This window comes from Crinia signifera, chromosome 4 (assembly GCF_055691185.1).
Source record: "Crinia signifera chromosome 4, ASM5569118v1, whole genome shotgun sequence".
Lineage (NCBI taxonomy): Eukaryota > Metazoa > Chordata > Amphibia > Anura > Myobatrachidae > Crinia > Crinia signifera.
Genome location: NC_139220.1, coordinates 110,596,748 through 110,620,731, shown reverse-complemented (window position 1 = coordinate 110,620,731; position 23,984 = coordinate 110,596,748). Strand labels below are relative to the sequence as shown.

The window sequence follows — 23,984 nt, the reverse complement described above, 5'->3', positions numbered from 1 at the left end:
GCAAATTTCCGGGTAGAACTTCTTCACCCGGGAATTTGCCTTGCAGTGAGAACGGGGGTCCAGCGCGGCAGTCCCCGGCATTTCAATGCCGGGGAAAAGCCGTGTATTTCTCACTCGCAGTGAGAACACGGCATTAGTGCAATTTGCTGAACTAAGAGCCATATTGAAATGCTATTAATTATCTGTTTAAAGGGCTATATCTAACTGCTTCGTTTTATCTGCTTTATAATTTGTATTGCATCATCTGCATATAATAGAGTGGCCACCTTAACATTGTGTTATTTGAACTTTTTAGATTTTATTTTTCATTTTTTATTAAATATATCATTTTTTTTTCAACTGTAGATTTTTATTGATTTTCAAAGAAATTATGGGTAAAAGAAAAGGGAGGGGGGGTACAGAAAAAAGAGAAGGAGGGGGAGGGGAGGGGTACAATGCTGGGTTACAATGATGGTACTTTCTGAGTCAAATACAGTTAAGACATCCAAAACTGTTTACAAAACATCATCAAGATACAACCCGATAGAAGGACCCTCAAGTATGAAGGGCCTTGGTTATAATCTTTGACAAATCCCACTGAGATTAATTTTCGCCTAGAGACAGTTTATACCTTGCCCAAGGGGCCCACTTTTTCAAGGTGGGGATCGTGGATAATAGGTTCAGGGGACAATCTGAAGTTTCAAATTGATAATTGGAGTGAACTATATTCGCAACCTCAGACCAGTGGGGGACTGAGGTGGTTCGCCAGTTGCGCGCCAGGAGGCGTTTGGTGGTTGAAAGAATTTGGCTAAGTACATATACCTCCGAGGGGGAGTTGGAGTGTGGGAAAAGGTGAAGTAAAGCTACTTTTGGGTGCGGGTGGATTACGCAATGTGAAATAGTGGATATGAGTTGGAATATATGTTTCCATAGATCATTAAGTTGAGGGCATGACCAGAATATATGGCAGATTGTCCCCACTTCTTGACATTCCCTCCAGCATGCCCTCTGTGTGTTCGGCCAAATTTTGTGGAGCAATGCCGGTGTCATGTAGAGTCTATGAACAAGTTTAAACTGTTGTTCAATATGAGAAATGCACTTGGAGCTGCCCAGATTTGCTCGGAATACTAGATTCCATTCATCGTCCGACACTGGACATCCTATATCCTGCTCCCATTTAGATAGTGCAGGGAATTTAGGTTGTCGGTTTGGGGTTATAATTGCTGTGTACCATCTGGAAATGGCGCCTTTTTTGTGTGACTTGTTGATAAGGGCCTCCACCGATTTAGGCATCGTTCGGAGAGAGGCCAGCGAGGGGGAAGAGTATTGTAGCCAGTGCCTCACTTGGAGGTACTTGTAAAAGTCACTCCGTTGGATTGAGTACTTAGTCTGGATTTGGGAAAATGACATTAGATCTCCTGCGTGAACAATATCACCCAGGGTGTGAATGTTTGTCCAAGAGTTAAAGGATAGGTTAGGTATCAAGTATGTTAGGCTTTTAAGTGATATGTCCAAAGAAGGTAGGGACAATGTGTTTATTCTAGAGGCAAAAGTGTGCCAGGCTTTACAGGTCGAACTTACTGTAATTGAGGGAAGGGAAATCTGGATCCCATCTCGGGGGGGCAGGCCCAGTAAGTCCAAGAGTGGGAAGTCCGAGAGGAGCCCACGTTCAAGTGCTACCCAAGGTCTCTGATCAATCTTAGGGTCCCAGGCTCCTATAGAGGAAAGGAGAGTTGCTGTCTGATATGCTTGGAGATCGGGGAAAGCTAGGCCACCGAGGGGTTTGGGGAGGGACATTGTCGTACGCGCTAGCCTTGGTTTCCTCCTCTTCCACACATAAGATAGAAATAATTTATTGAATTTAGCAATTAGTGTGTCAGGAAGATTGACGGGGATTGTCCTGAATAAATATACAATTTTAGGAAGTAACACCATTTTGATAGCTACGATTCGTCCCAGCCATGATACATGTTGCATCATCCATTCTTGTGTCAAGCGTGAAAATTTAGCTAATAGCTGGGGATAGTTAAAGGATATGATGTCTCGAATCTTAGTGGGAATGTGAATGCCCAGGTATTTAATACTAGATGATTGCCATGAGTATGTGTATTTGGCCTTTAAATGGTTTAATAAGGGTAAGGGAAAATTAATAGGTAAGGCTTCTGTTTTAGAGCAGTTGAGTTTGTAATAGGAAATTCTCGAGTATTCCTGCAGTACTTCATGGAGATGAGGGAGCGAATCAGCCGGGTTCGTGAGGGCTAGCAAAATATCATCTGCAAAAAGGCACACCTTGTATGAGGTGCCGAATAGAACCGGGCCCGACACTGTGGGGGTATTTCTAATGGTCGCCGCCAGGGGTTCAATTGCTAAAGCAAATACTAATGGAGATAGTGGGCACCCCTGGCGTGTGCCATTTGTGATCTTGAAAGGAGCAGATAGTAAACTGCTAAGCGATACTCGAGCTGTAGGATTAGAATATAACGCTATGATAGAGGAGAGGGCTCTGCCGGCGATTCCAAATTTGAGCAAAACAGCTCGTAGATAGCCCCAATGGAGCCTATCGAATGCCTTCTCTGCATCCAGCGATAGCAAAAGGAGAGGCTCAGAGGAGGCAGAGAAGGCATCGAGCACTCCAATCACCCTTCTCGTGTTGTCCGGAGCTTGTCGTCCACTCACGAATCCCACCTGGTCCTCGTGTATTAGGGATGGGAGGACCGGTGCCAGTCTATTAGATATAAGTTTTGCATAGATTTTTACATCGGAATTTAGGAGGGCAATCGGGCGATAATTAGCCATAATCGAGGGTTTTTTCCCAGGTTTGGGGAATGTAATTATTCTTGCTTCCAGCATTTCTGCTGGGAACTCTCCCCTAGTGGAGGCCTCTTCGAATACTAGTTGTAAAGGGTTAACCAGAATCTCTTGGAACAGTTTAAAGAAACCATTGGTGTACCCATCTGGGCCCGGTGCTTTATCTGGGGGGAGTTCACGGATGACTTTAGTTATCTCGTCCGCTGACCAGGGCGCTTCTAGACCTTGTAACGTGAGAGTGTCTAGGGAGGGTAGAGATAGCCTATTAAGGAAGGATGTTATATGAGAATGGGTTGGCTGGGGGGTCTCGGGGTCCTCTTGTAGGTTATATAGGGATGAATAATAGTCCGCGAAAGCATTTGCCATATCTGATGGGTCTGAAACTTTTAATCCCTTCAAGGTTTCAATTTCTTTAATGCGTTCCTGGGCCGTTTTACATCTAAGTTTCCTTGCTAGCATCCTACCTGCTTTATTACCCTGTACGTAAAATTTCTGTTTTAATTTAAACATGGTTTTATGGATTTCCTGTAAGGTCAGGGAGTTCCATTCTTCTCGGGTTTTAAGGAGATCTTTATAAATGCTTTTATCTGTAGGGCATTGTTTAAGGGTAGCCTCTAAAGCTGCAAGCCGACATTCTATATCTTTACGTTGTTTGTTATATTTAGCGCGTAGTCTAGCCGCGGCTTGTATAAAGGAACCCCTGATCACTGCTTTTAAGGTGCACTAATAGTTATAGACATTCGTGTCTTCAGGCGCATTTGTCTCTAGAAAAAGTTGAATATCATTCTTTATAGAGTCCTTGATATCGGGGTATTTTAACAGATATTCATTAAGGCGCCATTGTCTGGAGGATGTTTTAAGATCATCCAGGCACCAGTGAAGGGATATGGCTGAATGGTCAGACCAGGAAATGGGGACTATTCTGGATTTATGGACACGCTGCAATGTCCACTTATCTGTCAGTGCAAGGTCTATCCTTGAATGGGAGTTATGGACCGGAGAGTAAAAAGTGTAATCCTTACAAGATGGGTTCTTAGCTCTCCAAACGTCATATAAGTCGTATTCGTTCAAAATACGTCTAAATTGTGAGGATTGATCATTGGTGATGGGCTTACGTGTGGGACGGATTGGTGAGGACTTATACAAGTGGGGGTCTAATACTAAATTAAAATCGCCCAGAATCAATAATGCTCCTGAGCAAGTGGATTGGAGAATGGAGCAGAATTTGCGTAGGAACGGGATCTGTTTGGTGTTGGGCACATATACCACTGCGATAGTGACTTGTTTGCCTTCTAATGTACCATTAAGGATTAAGAAGCGACCCTCCGCATCGGTCGTCTGTTTGCTTAGTTTAAATTGACAACTTGAGGAGAATAATAGGGCCACTCCCGCCTTTTTTTTAGGGCCGTTCGAGGTATAGCAGAGAGGAAATCTGTGGTTAGAGAACATGGGTGGAGTGGAAGCCATAAAGTGGGTCTCTTGAATAGCCACTACATGGGCCTTTAATTTAGCGAAGTGATTTAAAGCTAGTCTCCTCTTGTTCGGGGAATTGAGTCCCTTTACATTTATAGAGAGTACATTAACCATAGTCTAAGGTTCGGATAGAGCTCATTTGTATTCCTAATGTGTACCAGTGGACATTTCCTAGAAGGACTTGAATCAGGATATGGTCTGTCAATATTAACCGCATTGGATTAGGCGGGTCGTGATAGAAGTACCAAATAGTAAAGAGTTGGGCTATGTGGAAAGGCTGAGATGGGGGAAGGGCGTGGGTACAGTAACTGAAAAGGAAAAGTAGTAAGTACCCGTAAGTACTGTAACCTAAGGCCACTATTATTGGTGGCACGTGGGTGGACGTGGAGGCCATTTATGCCACCACAGCTCTCCCTGAAATCGCTTGTTTAGACTAGTTATAGAGCTGTCAGTACAAATAACCTAACAGCATGAACAGATAAGTCTATTTATTACTAATCATCATGTTTAAAAGTGTATGAGATCGGAAGAAGTATATAGTAATACCAAATTGGCTCTACAACTTATTATTATAGTTATAACATGTTAACTGAAAGAGTCCAAAAGGACGAATTGGTCCCCGCAGCGTAGAGGTTGTTCATAAAGTAATGGTTGATCAGAGTAACCTGCGACTGCTGCGGGACTCGGAGCTAGCTCTAAAATTATCACAGAATACATTTATAACTGAACAATATGTATAATTCTGGTGAACAGATAATGTAAAGGATACGTGAAATTAAGTTGCAATCGACCAGTCTTTAGTTATATGAGGATGATTGGGACCCGTTGTGGATATGGAATCGAGATTCCATTTGACCAAAAGTTTGATGCCTTCGTCCGGTGAGGAGATGACAGAGGTCGATCCATTGCGACGAACAATTAGTTTGGTTGGGAATCCCCATCTGTATTGTATGTCGGCTTTCTGTAGAGCTTTGGTGACAGGGAGGAAGGCCCTGCGACGGGCGATCGTTGACGCTGATAAATCTCCAAAAATCTGTAGATTTCCCATTTCCGATAGTTCGTGGCTCTTGGATCTTGATATGCGTAGTAACTTCTCCTTTATATGGAAATAGTGGAAACGCATAATAGTGTCTCTAGGAGCGTCTGCTGGTGCAGAGCGGGGTTTAGGAAGGCGGTGGATTCGGTCAAGTAGTAGTTCTTCAGATCTCATGTCTGGAGCTAGGCGTTTGAGGATGTTCATCACATGAGTCTCCAGGTCCACGGCGGTTATCGATTCGGGGATGCCCCTGATTTTAATATTGTTTCGTCTGGAGCGATCCTCCAGATCTCCAGCCTTCAGTTTTAGGGAATCGACTTCGGCCTGTAGAGCATCACATGTCGAGGCGAGCTCGTTATGTGAATTAATCAATTCCTCGAATTTGTTCTCCAAATGATCGGTTCTCTGACCTATATCGTCGATGCTTTGTTGACAATTTTGTAGGGCATTTTTGAACTCAGCAGATATGTCCTCTTTAAAGGAGGACAGCAGTTGCTTCATAAGTCCCACTGTCAGAGGGGCATCGTCACCTTGGGTTTGATCTTGATTCGGCATGGGCCTAGTGGGATCAAACGGAGTAGACAGGGCCGACAGACGTTTGGAGGAGCCTTTATCTTCAGGGGGTAATTTAGTAGAAGGCGAGGAAGGTTGGGGTTTGAAGAAATTCACTTTGGGGTTTCCTGGGTTGTCCCTTCTTGGTTTAGGCATGACAGGGTAATGGATGTAAGCAGATCACAATTTTTTATTGTGTCGGAAGTGGCCAGATTGCAAAGGAGGTGATTTTGTTGTATAGGCCAGAACTAGTTACCTTGTGGAGAGCTGTGGTGGAGTGGGTGAAGGGGTTAACACATTGTTAAGGTCCCCTGGGACGCATACTTTTATGAAATGCTGTAATGAAAAAGGAAGGGCAGGCTATGAACCCACCTTATTACACCTGGCGGTTCACCTCTAGACCCGGGCCAGCTCAAGATCTATGCAATGCTACTGCCCATTGCTAACGGGTAAGGCGCCAGGGGGAGGTGACAGGTCTAGCCCGTGGCCTATGTGCTTGTGATATCCGAGCTGCAAATATAGGAGATGGAGTATTGAGTCTGGGGGAGGCAGTAATGAACTCCAGCAGTCTGTCTGTACTCCCACAGGATCCCAAGACTAGGTAGTTATAGTGAGCAACAAGGTCACAGTATGTAACAGGGCCACCGCCAGCCAGGTACCAGGGAAAGGTGTTCTTCCCTATAATTTGAGGTTTAATGTACACCGGTGTGAGGGTTTGCAGCTATGGATGAGGCCCCTCCGGCTCTTCTTAGAGGAGGCTGTGAGTTTGTGACGTTGTAATGGACACCAGTTTATAAGGTGCTGGTGGGGGGAGCAGAAATGGCGGGCGGAACAAACCAGCGTGCAGGTTCACCCCCTGGTGCCGTATCTCAGCAAATGTCTGGGGAGGCAGGTGGGGAGATGCTCGATGCACAGCAGCGGCAGGGGGGCCGCGGAGACGGGGGAATCCGTCGCCCGCGGCCGCAGACAGGTACTATACCTCTGAGCTGGGGCAAGATGGCGGGCGCCGCACTATTCTCCTGGCGCAGCTGCCGTCGGGTTCTCAGCGCCGAATCACGCAGGCACGGAGGGATGGGATCCCGATAGCGGTGTCCGCCAGCATCGATGGTGAGTGCTCCGGTCGCTGGTCCTTTCAGGGTACCGCCGGCGGAGTGTTTTGGTCGGGATCACTAGTTGAGAGCCCGGCTTGATGAGGGGGACAGGCCGCAGTCCGCAGAGGAGCCTATTGTCCCTCTCGACTCCGCGAACGCTGTCCTCGGTGGTGGGAGAGATAAGTGACTCGGTGGGGGTAGTTTGGGCTCCTATTTGGGCTCTGAAGATGGGGTAAGAGGCAGTAAATCTAAAGGGGAGCACGGAGCCTTAGTGAGATGCGTCCTCTCGGTTTGCTGGTCAGGCCACGCCCCCATTAAATATATCATTTTAAAGTATTCCACTAATATGGTAAAACCTACAAAAGGACACCAATAAAAAAACAAAAATAAAAAAAAACAACTTCTACTGAATATTATTATTTTAGCCCTGTCTACCTTTCACTGTAGATCTGTTGAACATCAAATATGAAGTAATGGATTTATATTTTGTGACAAAGATCCCTATTTAGGGGTTCTTTGCATCATCGTAGGCACTCAGGGCATGGGAAAGCAGACAAAGCACTGGTTTCATTCAAACTCAAATGCTATAACTTCTCTGCTACAGAGTGTGCATCCTCTCATGAGGGCACATTTTTCTAAACTGAGATGTGGTTGGCGGCATAAAGGGGAGGCGCCAGCACATCCTGTTGAAGACGTTTGGGGTGAGATTTAATAGGATGAGAGATTCAGAAAGTGAGAGATTCAGTAAGAAATCTCCAGTTTTTTAAAAGCAGCAATCATTTACACTGCAAAACCAGTTTGATTTTGCAGTGTAAACGATTGCCGCTTTTAAAAAAACTGGAGATTTCTTACTGAATCGCTCACTTTCTGAATCTCTCATCCTATTAAATCTCACCCTTAATGTGCATTGACTCCCTTGGACCCCATCTATATCCCATTGTAATAAGCAACCCCAGTATCCCTTACGGAGGCTAGAGAAAGAGAGTTTGAAAGAGGTCAAAATAATGTAGACCTTTGTCCCTCCCTAGTTTTCAATTATATTCATGCTAAAACCAAACCAACCAAAAATTACAGAGCTGCTGATGCCTGAGGCTTTATCATGCAGAGGTGTGTGTGTCTGTGTTTAGAGGTGTGTGTGTGTGTGTGTGTGTGTGTGTGTGTGTGTGTGTACAGAGCCCCATTGGGCACAAACTGGTGGATGTCGGCACACCATTGAGGTGAGGAGCAGTGTCACTTTTTATTATTTAGTTTATTTCACAGGTGACACACCTCCAAGAATGGAGGAGTAGGAAATAAATCTACCAGACCGTTTCTCATGTGCTTCGGAAACCGTTACGTCATGATACATTGCTATCTACTAATGTTTTTTTATTTTACACAATTTTAAAAGCTTCACATAGTCCTAAATTGACCTTTCATTTTTTAATGTTATAAATATTATCTCAATCCAGATCATAAACACGTTCATTCTGTTGTGATGCTGATCTATTTATATGCCTTTTGAAGCTCATGACGGTGATATATAGCCACTTATCATTTATTTATTATTCTCCAACATTGTCCATACGGTCACACTAGTCCCCATTTTTCATGCATACTCCGATCCAATTGCACTGCTCCAAGAGTTTCTATGTATCGATCATATCCACATATATACCCAGCTCCCATATGTAATACATACATATGCATCTATCATATACACAAATATACCCATTTCCCATACCTTTATCTATATGCACGAGATGCGGTCAGTTTCCAGGCATTCAAAATCCCGACCGCCAAAATCCCGACACTTTCTCCATCAATGGGTGTCCACGACACCCATAGAGGGAGAATAAATTTGTGGCGAGCGCAGCGAGCCCGCAAGGGGGGGGGGGGGGGGGACGATCCACGTCCCCCCCCCTTGTTGGGATTTCGGCATTGGGATTTTGACCGCCAGGATTCCATACCGAATCCATATAGACCTATATACCCAATTCCCAAAACGTATACATACATAAATATATATCATATAAACATATATATACCCAATTTTCATACCAAATACATACCTATGTATCTAGAATATAACAAAGTAAGGGAACAGCCTCAAGGTGTATTCCATGCTAGCTATCAGACAATTTCATGCACCTGTTTGGGAAGCTAAACTTTGACCTTTCCTAAACCATGACTTCTATAAGGCTTAACTGCCCCTCTGTAAATAAATACCAGCACTCAGGTCATAAACACAACCATTTCAGTTTAAAATGTGGATCTTAGGGCTGTTAAAAGACGTGCCCTAAACGAGGTGGAATTTTAACTAAAATTAAAGTGTTTTTTTTTTGCAGATCTAACAAACATCCTGCCCTTTTCAGTTATTGCAGTATGATTCTTAAGCGATTAGTTTACAGACCCAAGAACGGTTTCATAATCATTACTCAAAGAGAAGTTTGTGCCATTTAACATCTTGAACTTTTCACACCTTGATGTCTAATGAAGCGATAAATGAACTCTGCAAATGACTGCCTGGCATATGAGACGCATATCTAAGAGTTACTGACTCTGAAAAACTGCCGTAAAGTCAAAGTTTAACAATTCGGAGAAAGGAGATTGCATGTACTACAATGTTATAGTTGTTTATAAGAACATATAGAAGGTTTGTATGAATATGTAACACATGACTTTAAGTGAGGTGATTACTTTAAAAGAAGAAAAAAAAACAGTGATTACCTTTAAAAGTATTGTAAACCAACCCAATGTCGCATATTTCTTTTCTTACTAGCATGTTCTCATTTATTTTTATGGAGGAAACCATAGTTTTATGCAATGTCCCATGCACTCCATGGTCTGGCGGACACCTGCGAATGGAGGTGTGCCCCTGCCTGCTTGGGGAGGGCGGATAACGCCACATGACATCAGTGCCCGCCCCCAATTTACACAAAACCAGCCAGGATATAAGTCTAGGCTTACTTTTATCTGCGAAGAGGAAAAACCATCCAATGGTGAGTAACCATCAAACGATTTCTTCTCTGTGTGGAAGAATGCGAGCGGATGTGTTATGGCGTGTACACACGTTCAATTAGGCTTTTCCCGATGCGATCAGACTGCATTGTAATTGAATCGCAGGGCAAGCGACCCAGATGCGAGTTTGACTATATAGTCAAAATCTCATGCTGATTGTACCTGTGTGTGCACACCATAAGCGTACACACCCGCTCATATCGTGGCACGGTGATTTGGGCAGCCGGGTGGGCATGCATTTGGCGGGGTGGCATTTTTCTGCTAGCTAGGCATATATATATGCTGCCTAGCGAGCAGGTCTGAATTACCCCTAGGTGCAGATTGTTTTGTATGTACAAAAGATAGATACATTTTTCAGAAAACAAGATGGTCAGTGGTAAAGCAAACTATTTATCTCTATATTCTGGATTGTTCATTCTGTAGCTCCAAGGAGCTCAAGGGAAATCATTTGTGATATCATTGTTTTATCGCATAATGTGTGCGGGTCTTTAGGCAATATTGTCGTCATTAATATGTTGTCAAAGCGCCAACATAGAGAAATACCTCATAAATCTAGCCCCAATAGTCTGTATGCGGAGAACAATGGAATTTGACACAGAAAAAAATCTGCATAGCAGCACTTCATATGCAGGTTCACACTCAATCGCACACAGATATAAAAGTGTCATATCAAACTAATCAGCAGTGTCTACTGGTGCATCCCAGTGGCATCAGGTTGGTGTTCAGCAAAAAAAAAAAAAAAAGACATGTTGAGAATTAGATCCTAATAATAGGTCGACCGTGTTTAGGTTGACGCCATACAAAATGTCAACCCCCTCGACAAACGGTTGACCTGTCAATGGTTGACACATGATGCGGTTGATTTATTTCCCCTTTTTTAAACTTTTTAATACTTTACCATCCATGTGGACTACTATTGAAAAGGGTAAAATGGCCTGAAGTGTGGTGTGACTCCCGTAGGAGTATGGAATATGGAGAGACCTCAACAAATAAAAATTGGCGATCATATATCTTCCCCTATCAAAATTAGCACGGGTACGCCACAAGGGTGCGTCTTGAGTCCACTTTTATTTTCCCTTTTAACTTATGACTGTTATCCGCAGGCGGATACTAATTTTATTATAAAGTTTGCGGACGATACTACAGTGGTAGGTCTTATTAATGATGGATATGAGAGCGCCTATAGAGAGGAAGTTGATGTTTTAGTTAGGTGGAGTACTGAGAATAATTTATTATTAAACCAGACTAAAACAAAATAAATTATTATTGATTTTAGGTGAGGTAGGAAGACGGAATTAATGCCCCTCCAGATCAATAACTTAGTAGTAGAGAGGGTTACAGATTTTAAACTATTGGGAGTAACTATCTCTCAAAACCTTACTTGGTCTGCCAATACTGACTTGATGGTTAGGAAGGTTCACCAACGTCTTTTTTTTTCTGAGGAAGCTTAAAGTGGCTGGGTTTTCTTAGTTAAACCTGATTAGGTTCTATAGAGGAGTTATTGAAAGTATTATTTCATACTGCATTGTGGTATGGTTTGGTAACAGCACAAAAAAAGACCTGATTAAACTAGATAGGGTGATTCATTCTGCCGCGGCTATTATAGGCTGTGAGCTGCCCTCCACTGAAGAGATCTTTGTTAAAAACTGCCGGCGTAAGAGAGACAGTATTATGCTTGATCCCCACCATCCTTATTATAACATGTTCTCATTTTTACCATTAAAAAAAAGGTTAAGGCTTCCTAAGTTAAGAACTACACGTATGAGAAACAGTTTCTTTCCCTTAGCAATTATTGATTTTAACCAAGATCGTTAATTGTTGTCTTTCTATGCTTCGTACTGTAATTTCGTTGTTGTTCAATTTTTATTGCGATGACAATGACAATAAAACTGTTATTATTATTATTATATATCTTTCGATATATCGGCATTGGCTGTGTTGCAAAGCCAATGCAAAATATTTGGCCGTTGCTCAGATATATCGCTTGTACACATTGGCTGATGGTGTATCAATATATCGAATTCCCGATATATCAGCCATTGTGTGCGCACCTTAAGGTTATTTGATTGAACTACAAACAGAAATCTAACTTGTCCCGCTTTCAGACAGCAGCTGCCGAATAACCCAGCATTTACCCGCATGTTAAGTGCTGGGTTATTTCAACCCTCGCTGGCAGTCCCCCTTCACACAGGAGTGCAAATCACGGGTCTAAAATTTAGACCCGGAGATTTGCTCTATTACACTGGGTTTTTGCCTGTGTGAAAGGGATGATCCGGATCTTAAACTCTGTGTCTCAGACCCTGGTCATTTGCAGGGTCGGAGACCTAGAGTTAAAGATCCGGATCGACCCTTTCACGCAGAAAAAGGACATGTGTATTTAATGAAATTCCGTGGTGGAACTGCTTTACCTGGGAATTTCATTTTCTGTGTGAAAGGGGTATAACTGTTTCTGAAAGGTAACTCTGGGTTCTAGGCTACCTCTCCTCTACCAGCTGCGTTTACATTGTAAACTAAGGACATACTATGGAGCAGGTGTACTAAGCCTCGGAGAGATCATAAGAGATCAATCAGACCAAGTAATTTTCCCGACAGTCCCTGTAACACAGCTAGTACTTTCCCTCTCCACTTTATCACAATTCCAAGGCTTTTTACATCCAATAGAGCAATTCTAAAACTTTGTTCAAGCTACAAGATAAGGAAACATTTTATCTTAACACAATTTTGTCCCTTTAAACTATGTTATATCTAAAAAAAAAAAAAAAAATTTTAATCAGAAAATATTACCCAGAATTACCTTGGCCTCGCCAATGCCTCCAATTATTATAGATGAATGTTGCCTCAACAAAATATTTAACCAATTTTCACTAAATTTCACAACACTAGGAATAAAGTCCCATAAACTCTAGAGGGTACGGTGAACAATGTTGCTAAGAAAGCGGCTTCTGACCAATATTGCTCACAATATCGTCTAGTGTGTACACTCAAAATCATTAACGATGCGCGCTCCAGCGCTTCATTAACGATGATTAAGGTCTTTCGAACAAACAGGTCAATTTTACTATGTAGCCAAACAACATACATGTTTTGTGGGTCCCGATGACATCACTGAACGGTTTTGTCGTCCGATATCATTACGTGTATGCACAATATCATCCACGACACCTATATTCGTGCTCTCAGACAGTCTTGCCGCTTTCACCTAGCGCATCAGACCATTCCTCTCCACTGACGCGGCCAAAATTCTCATTCACTCTTGTCATCTCTCGCCTTGACTACTGCAATATCCTTCTCTCTGGGCTACCTCTCGCCCGCCTCGCCCCTCTCCAATCCATTCTTAATGCTGCTGCTAGGCTCATCTTCCTCTCCCGCCACTCTACCTCTACCTCCACCTCCACCTCCCCCCTCTGTCTATCTCTTCACTGGCTCCCCATTCCTTTCCAGGTTCTCTTTAAACTCCTCACCACCACCTACAAAGCTCTCTCCTCCTCCACCGCTCCTTACCTCTCTTCACTGATCTCTATCCACACTCCCTCCCATCCTCTTCGCTCCGCCACCGACTGACCACTCACCTAACCACCTCCTCCCACTCCCGTGTCCAAGACTTCTCTCGCGCTGCCCACCTGCACTGGAACAAACTCCCGCCACCCATCAGGCTTTCCGATTCCCTTACCCCCTTCAAGCACTCCCTCAAAACCCACTTCTTCCGACTAGCCTATCCCTCCTCCTCCTCCTAACCTCTTTTGCTCCTCCTATCCTGCCTATCCTGCCTACCCTACCCCTCCATCCGTTCCTATTTATCCTATTGTTTTCCGTTCTTCCACCCACCTCCTTTTAGTCTGTTAACTCTTATGAGTAGGGCCCTCCTTCCTCACGTACTCACCCTACCTCTTTACCTCACCAGTGCTCCTGTCCTGTTCTTCCCTTCCTCTACTTCATCTTCAGTCTCCTCGACAATTTCGACACCTACCTCCAAACTGATGCAGATTTTAGTTCTACCAGCTATACCCCTATTTATGCTGTATTTTAATCAACACACCCTGTACGTTACCTTCTAATGTGTTTTTTGTTTGTTATGTACGGTGCTGCGGATACTTTGTGGTACCTTATAAATAAACGTACTACTACTACTACTACCCTAGCGTGTATGAGGCTTAACTTGTGGCATGAAACACAGATTTATTGAGGAATAAAAACATGGAATTACAGCTCATTACCTTATCTTTCTGCTCAAGAATATGACACGCGGCAGCAGTCATGCAGAGTAAAATCTGAAGCATCTCAGGTAAGTAAGGGCTGATCAAGTGACCCAGATTCTTCAAAACTACCTCCAGACTATTGAGTAAGCTGTGCTGGCGCCCCAGAGGCAGCACATTGGAGAGGTCCAGCTGGTCTACACACTGCTGCACCATAGCGAGACAGCCTCCTGTGAAATACAGAAGTATTAGATACAGCTTGGGAGAAAAAACTAAAATCTCCCCACATAACTGAATTCAATTCCTATCACTAGCACAAGAGTGAGAGGACTACACAAGCTTTCATTTTCTATATTCTCAAAAGATCACAACAGCACTTTCAAGAACCACAGAGAAATAGGTCCACAGATAATGCAGAAAAATAGACAGTAGGACACTCACTGCAGCATCTGCTAATGCTTAGGGCAATGCTACACTAGCATACTAGGGGACTGATTCTGGTTCACTCGCAAAAGCAAATTCTTTAATGGACAAAACCATGTGCACTGCAGGTGGGACAGATGTAACATGTGCAGAGTTAGATTTGGGTGGGGTATGTACTTCAAACTGATATCTATATTGCAGTGTAAAAATAAAAGCAGCCAGTATTTACCCTGCACAGAAACAAAATTAGTCACTGGCGACCTAATGACTGCATAAAAAACCTTCAAACTTCCAATGAAGATTAAAATAAATGCAGCCCACTAGATAATCTGTGAAATAAATAAATAATAATAAGCTATTAACAGTTATATAGCGCAGCATATTCCGTTGTGCTTTATAAAAAAGACAGTGATCCAACAAACAGGGTATTTAAAGGTAAGAGGGCCCTGCTCTCAAGCTTACAAACCAACATTCAATATTTCACAAACCTTTACTCGGCTACTAAACCAGACGGCCTTCTCATCCCCACTCAGATAGAATCCTTTCCCATTCTAAATGCCTTCCTTCTTTGCAAAGCATAGCCATGCCGCTCCCTTATATTGCTATATCGCCCTTAAATATTTCCCATTCATTTAGACTCTTCCTTGCTCCCTCCTACCCTTTATTTAATTTTATAGATGCATAAAAATAAAATAAAACATTGAATTTGTCCCTTTTTATCTTATGGGGCCAACAAACGGGGCGATTTCAGCCCATTTTCTAAGTGATCTAACTAGATAGCTTAGAAAGAGACCCATCACTCCACATGTAGGGTCATAGATAGCGATCGCTATTATCGGGTGATTAAGATTCTGCATGCAGGATAAATCTAGTTGGATCGACAGTCAGGGTCAGTGTTCTCACCGGAGAACTCAGGCCCGACAGATCACTCAGCGCACAGCGCTGTGTGTTGAGTGATCGTGCTGAGCTAGCATCACTCAGCACAGTAGCCCTGTGCGTAGGCCCCATAACTATACTACAAGTGATTGTTATTGACTGGTTTACTAAATAAGGAATATATGCAAAAAATAAAAAGTACAAGGCAGGTTTGCTGTTTATGCGACATCATACCATCTCTCAGATGTTTCACTGGCTCATACAGAAGATCTAGGTACAACCGTAACTCTTCAGGCAGTGAACCAGCAATGAATCGGAGAACAATTGACATTCTGGTTCCTGAAGCTGCCTTGCCCTGTGTTTTGCTGCCAGTTTTGCTTCTCATGCGGCCATATAATAGTCTATGAATAAAAGAAAAATAATCATAATGCACATTTTCTAAATAAAACTTATTATTAACTATTAGGAGTTTCCGCCATGCATCTGCTATATTACTATGCTACTCCTGAACTTCCACACCAAACAAGATAGCTACTGGCAACATATACATAATAAACGCCCACCCCGATCAGTATACAGTATAAAGTCTGTTCTGAATTGCTTCCATTCTCTTGAACACCCTCCTCCCAGCCTCACAATATGTTCCCAAAACTCATTTGGCTTCCACCACTCCCCTAACACTACAGTCTTATGGCCCCCATACACTTCTGTGAGGTATCGCATGCAACACCCCGGCAGCAGAATCACATGTGATATATCATATGTGGTCCTTTTTCATACACTGGGGCAAATGTATTAAGACTTAACAATAGATAAATGCAAGGGTGATAAGGAGAGATAAACGTCCAGCCAATCAGTTCCTTACTGACTTTTTTCAAACACAGCCTGTAACATGGCAGTTATCAGGTGATTGGCTGGACGTTTATCTCTCCTTATCACCCTTGCATTTATCTCTTGTTAAGGTTTAATACATCTGCCATGCTATACCAGCAAGGGCTCCTTTAGCCTTCTTCAACTCTGCCAATTTCTATCTTAAATATTATCTGCTGTATTCATTCTGTTCAACACTACGGAACCCTTGTAATGCCTTATAAATAAATCATAATACATAAATACCTCATGAGCACGGGCATTAGATCTGGCCTGTGGATAGACTTTACAATTGAGTTTTCCTCAGAAATACTGAAATGGACAATTTCTTCCTTAAAGCTTTTATCTTCCAGTAATCTTTGTAAATTTTCCCTGTAAAAAATGTATAAAAAAAAATAAATCAAATAAAGCCAACAGCTAAAAGCAAGAGAATTGGAATACAGCAATTGACCTGCTAATATAACAGAATATATTTGGGGTATAAAAATTCAAAATTATAGTTTCAAATCTGTCTAGTTGATGAGGTGGCAAGCTTTATGATCAATAAGCATTTACAGGCCCAAATTGGGCTCCAAAATTTAATGAGAACTATTTTATCTTTTAAATCCTGAATTTCACACAGGAAATGCTTTAAAATGTACTACTTTTATGGACATTTTATTAGCTGCAGTAGTTACTAATGAACCCTACACAGCTGGCAGTATCTTGATTTTTTTTTCCTTCCTAAGGAAGGAGAGAAAAGAAAGTCTGCAATAAGGGACATGTTTTAGTGTCCGCAATCATATATGCATCCACGAACTTGTCCTGGCTCCTGTGTGCTTTTGCGCAAAAAAAAAAAAAAGGAAGGGGGGGGTGTTTAAGTGCTCGATAATGAAAATTGAGCAAACATTTACTGAGCCTAATGGAATATCCCCCACTTAATGTTAAGGCACTGGCCAATTTTGAGCTAAAAGCAGCCCAGTTTTGTCAATTGAGCTGCTTTCACCTCAAAAGCCCCCCAGTGTGTACAGGGAAAAAAAGTGTAGAGTGCAGGCAGGTATGCGCACCTGCATCATTGCTGGCCCCCCAACAGGGTGGACGGCTTTTCCATAGTGTCCACCCTGCTAAAATCGCTAAAACAGGCGAAAAATGCTCAGTGTGTAGTAAATGAGCGATTTTCACATCATCGCTGTGCATACACGCTGGGCAAAATCTCCCTGGGGTGTATGGACCTTCAATGTTATCCTCTTTAAGGTCCATACACACTGGGCAACTATGCCCAGTGTGTATGGACAGCGATGATGTCAATCAATCAATCATCGCTGCGGGGAAAGCTGCTCAGTGCATACACACTGAGCGGCTTTCCCCCGCCCGGCGCCGACGGAGGGGAGAGGACGGCTTTGCATAGCGCGTGTGTATGGGCCTTTAGTGGTATCAAAATAAGCAGATATTCAATATGAACAAAATATTTTGAAGTAATTTTTTTCATTACCAACAACAAAACAATATGCTTACTTGTAGGGTAGCACATGTGGGTGTTTGTAGCTCAGCACACATTCCAAGGCTACTCTTTGCACATTCTGATCTTGATGACACAACAACTGGATCGGGAAATAGTGAAAGATTTAATAATATGGTGAGATATATATGTGTGTGTGCAGGGCAGCACTCCCGATAAGTACTAAGGCAGTGATGCTAACCTTGACACTCTAGCTGTTGTTGAACTACACATCCCAGCATGTCATCACTTTTAGCATGGCCAAATAGTAAAACTGTAGCAGGGCATGCTGGTATATGTAGTTCAACAACAGGCGGAGTGCCAAGGTTAGCCATCACTGTACTAAGTGGTGGTGCCGTGCCACTTCCATGCACTAATTATACTGTGTGTATATATATATATATATATATATATATATATATATATATATATATATATATATACATATACATATACAAGTAAAGATGTAGAGGGCGCTGTTGAAATTCCCACCACCTTGTTTTGTGCTCAGGTTTCAAGCAAATTAACAGAATGAAAAATTCAATAATATTTATTTAAAAATAAATGTATGACATATACAAATTAGGTTTCTTGTGAACCGCATGGAAACAACCCGACGCGTTTCGTCTCCGAAGAGACTTCCTCAGGGGTACACAGAAATGTGCGGTATGTTGAGTTTAAAAACCAATCTTTAAAATTCAGAAGACAATTCGGAATGATTCCGATGTTGATAGGCCTTCAATAAGGACCCTAGAGCAAGACAGGGCGCTGGAAAAAGGGAGGATTGTACCAGAATTTGGTGAATGCAAGTGACCTCTCCTACACCTTTTCCTTTTTCACCACGGGCCCCGAAACGTTGGTTTTTTGGTTTCTGAATACACTTGTTGAAAAGTTCCTGCTGAGTGCCGCTGTTGTGAGTTATTTTACTATATATATATATATATATATAGAGAGAGATTTGATAAACTGCGCCCGTAATGTCAGTTCATAGTATACCAGTATAAACCGTCCACTGTTATATAAAGCAGGGGATAATAGCACCAAAGTTCACATGCAACTTGCAGCTACTTCTTTCTCTGTATGGAGGTCCCTGGAATCCACAGGGTAAAAGGATCTAGAAGGAGGCAGAAAGAAGGCGCTTCATGGTGCAGTATTTTGATTGTGAAAATTTATTAAGAATAAAAATTCCAAGGTACAATTAAGCATAGACTCGTACCATGTGTAAAAACACTGTGGACTGGGTACCACAAGGCTTAGGTAATTAAAACCAAAGGCAAACTGCTCACACTGTACCGGGACCTTGGTATCACTCGAAACGCTGCAGAGCTGGCTTGCACGGAAGCGTATGAAGGAGAACCACGTCCAGGAGACCAGTGATCAGAGTAGTAGGCCACGCCCTGACGCGTTTCGTCACTGGGGACTTCGTCAGAGGGCGTGGCTACTACGTGCGCTCATCTAGAATATAAGGAACTATCCCTGTCACTCAAGACCAGGTAAGTACGCCGTATTGGACAGCTAGACTGAGAGGGCGGGTGGGCGTGTCCTGCATAAGTAAATGGCATAGACAGGAAGCATGATAGCATTAGACACCGCTAGTAAGCGGGCGGGTACCGTCAATTTTGTGTGCTATATTAATGAATTATGTAGCCTGTAATCCAATTGGGCTATTTTTTATGATGTCCTTTATGATGTGTTTTTTATGATATGTTTCACATGAATAATGTTTCATATGTGGTTGTTTCTGATTCAGAAACCCCATTTTCCTGCTTTTTGGGAGTAATCGATATGAGATATTTCCAGCTAGATTAACATATGTTAGCTAGCCGATATGGAATGTTTTTTGTAACGTTTTCTTGTGATGTGATTTTATGTAAATTGATTGTCTTTTATGTTTTAATCCAAGAAGTAAGCTGCTCGCACAAAGTATCTGTACCAGTGGTATATAACAATTTTTTATAGATTTTTCCCTTATTTTTGAAAAAAATCTTTTTTATATTTAGTGTATGTAGCTCTCATCCAGCACAGTACACAGTTGTTTATCAACGGTGATTATTTTATTTTATGTTAGCCTATAATACTCCCTATTTAGTATATATACATAGTTTGTGACAGCCAAAGAAGGCGTCTGTGTCCCTGATGTCACATTCCTTTTTGCTTAGATCAAGCTTTTAAATTGATTAGAGATGTCCTATTGGCGTATTGCACAAGATATATTATACGCAACTTTGTTTATACTTGTTGCCATGGTAGCGTGGCCAAGCGCCGCTTTGGTTTAGGTATAGTTATAGCCACTCTTAGCAGTGAATGGCTGATATGCCTGCTTGTCACTCTAGTGACGTGAAATCATTATACCATCCCTCCTACTCGCGGTGTCCAATACCGCGCTGTATTCTCTTCACTCGCGTCATTCAGATGACGCGCCTTACATCTATCTGCCTTTGGACAAGTGATGTCCAATACTATGTGAACATTCCCCGTCCGCGTCATGGTGATGATGGAAGACACACCCAGCGGCCCGCGTCACTTGATTGACGCGTCACGCTGGTACCCGCCCGCTTACTAGCGGTGTCTAATGCTATCATGCTTCCTGTCTATGCCATTTACTTATGCAGGACACGCCCACCCGCCCTCTCAGTCTAGCTGTCCAATACGGCGTACTTACCTGGTCTTGAGTGACAGGGATAGTTCCTTATATTCTAGATGAGCGCACGTAGTAGCCACGCCCTCTGACGAAGTCCCCAGTGATGAAACGAGTCAGGGCGTGGCCTACGACGCTCCTACTACTCTGATCACTGGTCTCCTGGACGTGGTTCTCCTTCATACGCTTCCGTGCAAGCCAGCTCTGCAGCGTTTCGAGTGATACCAAGGTCCCGGTACAGTGTGAGCAGTTTGCCTTTGGTTTTAATTACCTAAGCCTTGTGGTACCCAGTCCACAGTGTTTTTACACATGGTACGAGTCTATGCTTAATTGTACCTTGGAATTTTTATTCTTAATAAATTTTCACAATCAAAATACTGCACCATGAAGCGCCTTCTTTCTGCCTCCTTCTATATATATATATATATCTATATATCTATATCTAGATATATAAATATATACATTTTATTTTTAAGTATATATCTATTATTACAAACACATTATACAGTATATACATAAACTCTACTTGCTAATTAATTTGTTACCCCACAGAGTACTGTACATAGCAATAACACTCCAGAGTTTTTATTCTAGCACCCTGCAGCTAAGCAGTGAGGCGCTACTGTCATTACATATAACATTTTGCCCTTCAAAATAAAAATCTGCCCTCCTCACTGATTAGGTGCAGGGTGATCGAAAGATCAATGCTTATTATAGTAATATTTAGCAAATAACTAGAAAGCATAATATCCAGATCCTGTCACCACAAGGATTTCTTCATATTTATGCATTAACTAGTCTTTTCATGACCTCGGAAACATTTTAATATACATTTTTTTTTTTTTTAACAGACTATGCATACACACTTTGTTGTATACTTGAGAATTTGAACTCAGGCTAAATAAATGAGTAACTGAAAAGGTTATATATGGTACAAAGTAGAAAATAACAGAGCAACAAAACTGTACCAATGTCATTAAGTTGATAGGAGGTTTTAGTTATATCCTTTGAGAAAAACAGTAGTACGGATAATAAAATCATACACCTTAAACCAGTAGAGCAATTTGCTTTTCTTACAAACACACAATTAGCACACAAGGACCACAAATATTACCTGGGTATAGAGATCGTATAACTTGGGCTCCAGGTACAGGGAACGAGGATTTGAAAACTTGGAAAAAACTTTCAAATGTGTAATAAGTTGCCTTCAAAATAAAAAGTAAGACTCAATTTTAGAAATACAATGAAGAACTTGGCAAATTCCAAATAATATTTTGCATACAATGTAGTCACAGAATATAGTATAGTAACTATAATTTTTTTTCTTGTACCAAAAAATTGTTCAGACATGACACTTGAATCAATGTAAAGTTGATCAGAAAGATCGATCTTGAGATCGATTGCAATCATGATTGTGTACAATTTCCCTTGAAATTCCAGGCAGTCCTTGGTGGTTTTTGGACACACAATCTACTCACAATCCATCATACAATCCATCTTAAGGTGCCCATACACTAGTAAGATTTATCTTCAGATCTGGCTGGTTGGAACAAAAACATGGTTATTGATGAGTGACAGTTTGTCAGTTTTCCAGCATTTACATGCAAATGGTCAACTGTCATTTGCTCTCATCCATAACCAGGATGTTGTTCCAACCAGACAGATCTGCAGATAAATCTGTGTGTGTATGGTCACCTTTACAATCAATTGAGATTGTATGATTGGGTACAATATCTTTCTGATGTATGGCCACCTTAAGTCAATCCCTCAGGTGACAGTTAACGGTATGTTGGTAAACATCAGGCAGGAAAGATCACTATAATGTAGGGATGATGGAGATGATGATGATGGAGATGATGATGATGTAGTAAAAACAATTAAGTATGTAAATGGTTGACATATTAACTGAATTAAATGTTACATTTTAAATAAGTAGGACAAGTATATAGGTAGAGTCTCCCGTATCCGGAGATCTCTTATCCGAAATATTCCAAAAACCGTGTTTTTCTTTTTAGACTATTTCAGATCCCCACCCTCCCGCCCCTTTTTTATAATTACCAAGTTCCCCGATGTCCACAGCGGCCTTCAGGATATTCTTCAGCGGTCCCAGGAGTGCATTGTGTGGGTGCGCTGGTGACGTCACCGGCGCGCCTGCAGACTCGTACAATGCACCCCTGGGATCGCTAAAGAAGATGCTGAAGGCCACCATGGATGCCAGGGGACACCATGGGACCAGGTAAGTAGTGAACCCCACATGGTTGACTGGGTCTGAAAGTCAACACCACAAAAGAATGACTGGTATATAAGGCTGGCATTTTTGTGTTGACAACTTGAATCTGTCAACCTTTTGATCATGTCGACCATATGGGGTTGACCTATCGCCTATGTCAATTCGGCAGCTCTGTCACATAACATTCTGGAATCCACTGAAACAAAGGTTTTCCCCATTAGATAGTACAGTATATTTAGTGTTGATTCTGGCACCCTGATCCTTTAAATCCCATGCAGTTTCTCTTACCTGTATGGGGTGTCACTCTGTGCTTGGTGCATTAAACACATAGGTAAATATATGAATTGACGTTATGGGGGAGAAGCGGTATTAGCGCCATTATCTGTGCTAATACCACTTCTCCCCATCCATACAGGAGGAAAAGCATGCTCCATGTGTGCCCCTGTCATTATCAGTGCCGCCATCTTTCAGATAGCACATGGACATGTGTTCAGACACTTGCAGCTATCGATATAAAACAGCTGCAGGTGTTATCCATACACTGCAGCAGGGATAGCGATTTCCCTAGCTGTGGCATCTGCTAGCTCTGGCCAGATCTCAAGCATGTTCAGCGGAGTCAGCTGAGTATTAAAACATAGGTCATCGGAACTAGGTTGATGGGCTTTGATGAGGCTTGCTCCCCCCATTTTGGCTCCTGAGATGTTAATATATCTCAGTGATACATCTTCCTGCTTTCCCTCAGTAAAGAGACAACGCTGGAAGAGATATACTGTAGCAACACAATCTGTTCTGCTATAGTACAGTTATCCCACTGCTAAACAGTGCCTTCATATGCTACAATCGAAATGTCCAGTAATATTTCATTTAGTTTACTGCTTGTAAATGGAATATACAAATTAATCTTTAAATAGAATGTTAAGGGGTTTTTTTTTGTCCAGGTAAGTCATTTCCGGTATTGTTATCCTCTTTCCTGAATACAGAAGTACTCACCTTAATCATTTTAAATTCTTGAAAAGACCAGATTTAAATGGGGTCAACTGACAGTTTGCAATGAAGTTGACTGGATGACCGCTCTCACAGCATTACAAAGTATCGACTACCCAATATTTAACTGCCTACCCCCCCAATGCTGAAGCTGGAAGAACTAAATTTCCAAGCATGTCCCTCCCCAGTGGGTTTTTATCAAAAACATTAAAAAAAAAATATCTAGAACATGCAAACCTGTGGTAATCCAAAACTGGAATTCACACTTTTTCCACCTGGAAAGAAAGGTTTGCATTTCAGGTACTAAAATAGGTAAATCATTTTTAAACAGCAAAGGCCCCAGGCAAGGAATCC

At 42.1% G+C, this 23,984-nt stretch overlaps 1 protein-coding gene across 1 annotated transcript in view; it reads right to left on the bottom strand.

Annotated features, from left to right (window-relative positions):
* UTP20 (UTP20 small subunit processome component) overlaps window positions 1-23,984 on the bottom strand; it is a 107,052-nt gene that overhangs the window by 42,889 nt on the left and 40,179 nt on the right. The window contains exons 23-27 of the mRNA XM_083182218.1: window positions 21,531-21,621; window positions 17,796-17,881; window positions 16,548-16,673; window positions 15,666-15,832; window positions 14,154-14,362 (exon numbers count right to left, since the gene is read on the bottom strand). Of these exons, the coding sequence (XP_083038344.1) occupies window positions 14,154-14,362; window positions 15,666-15,832; window positions 16,548-16,673; window positions 17,796-17,881; window positions 21,531-21,621 (679 nt within the window). The remainder of the gene's footprint in view (window positions 1-14,153; window positions 14,363-15,665; window positions 15,833-16,547; window positions 16,674-17,795; window positions 17,882-21,530; window positions 21,622-23,984) is intronic.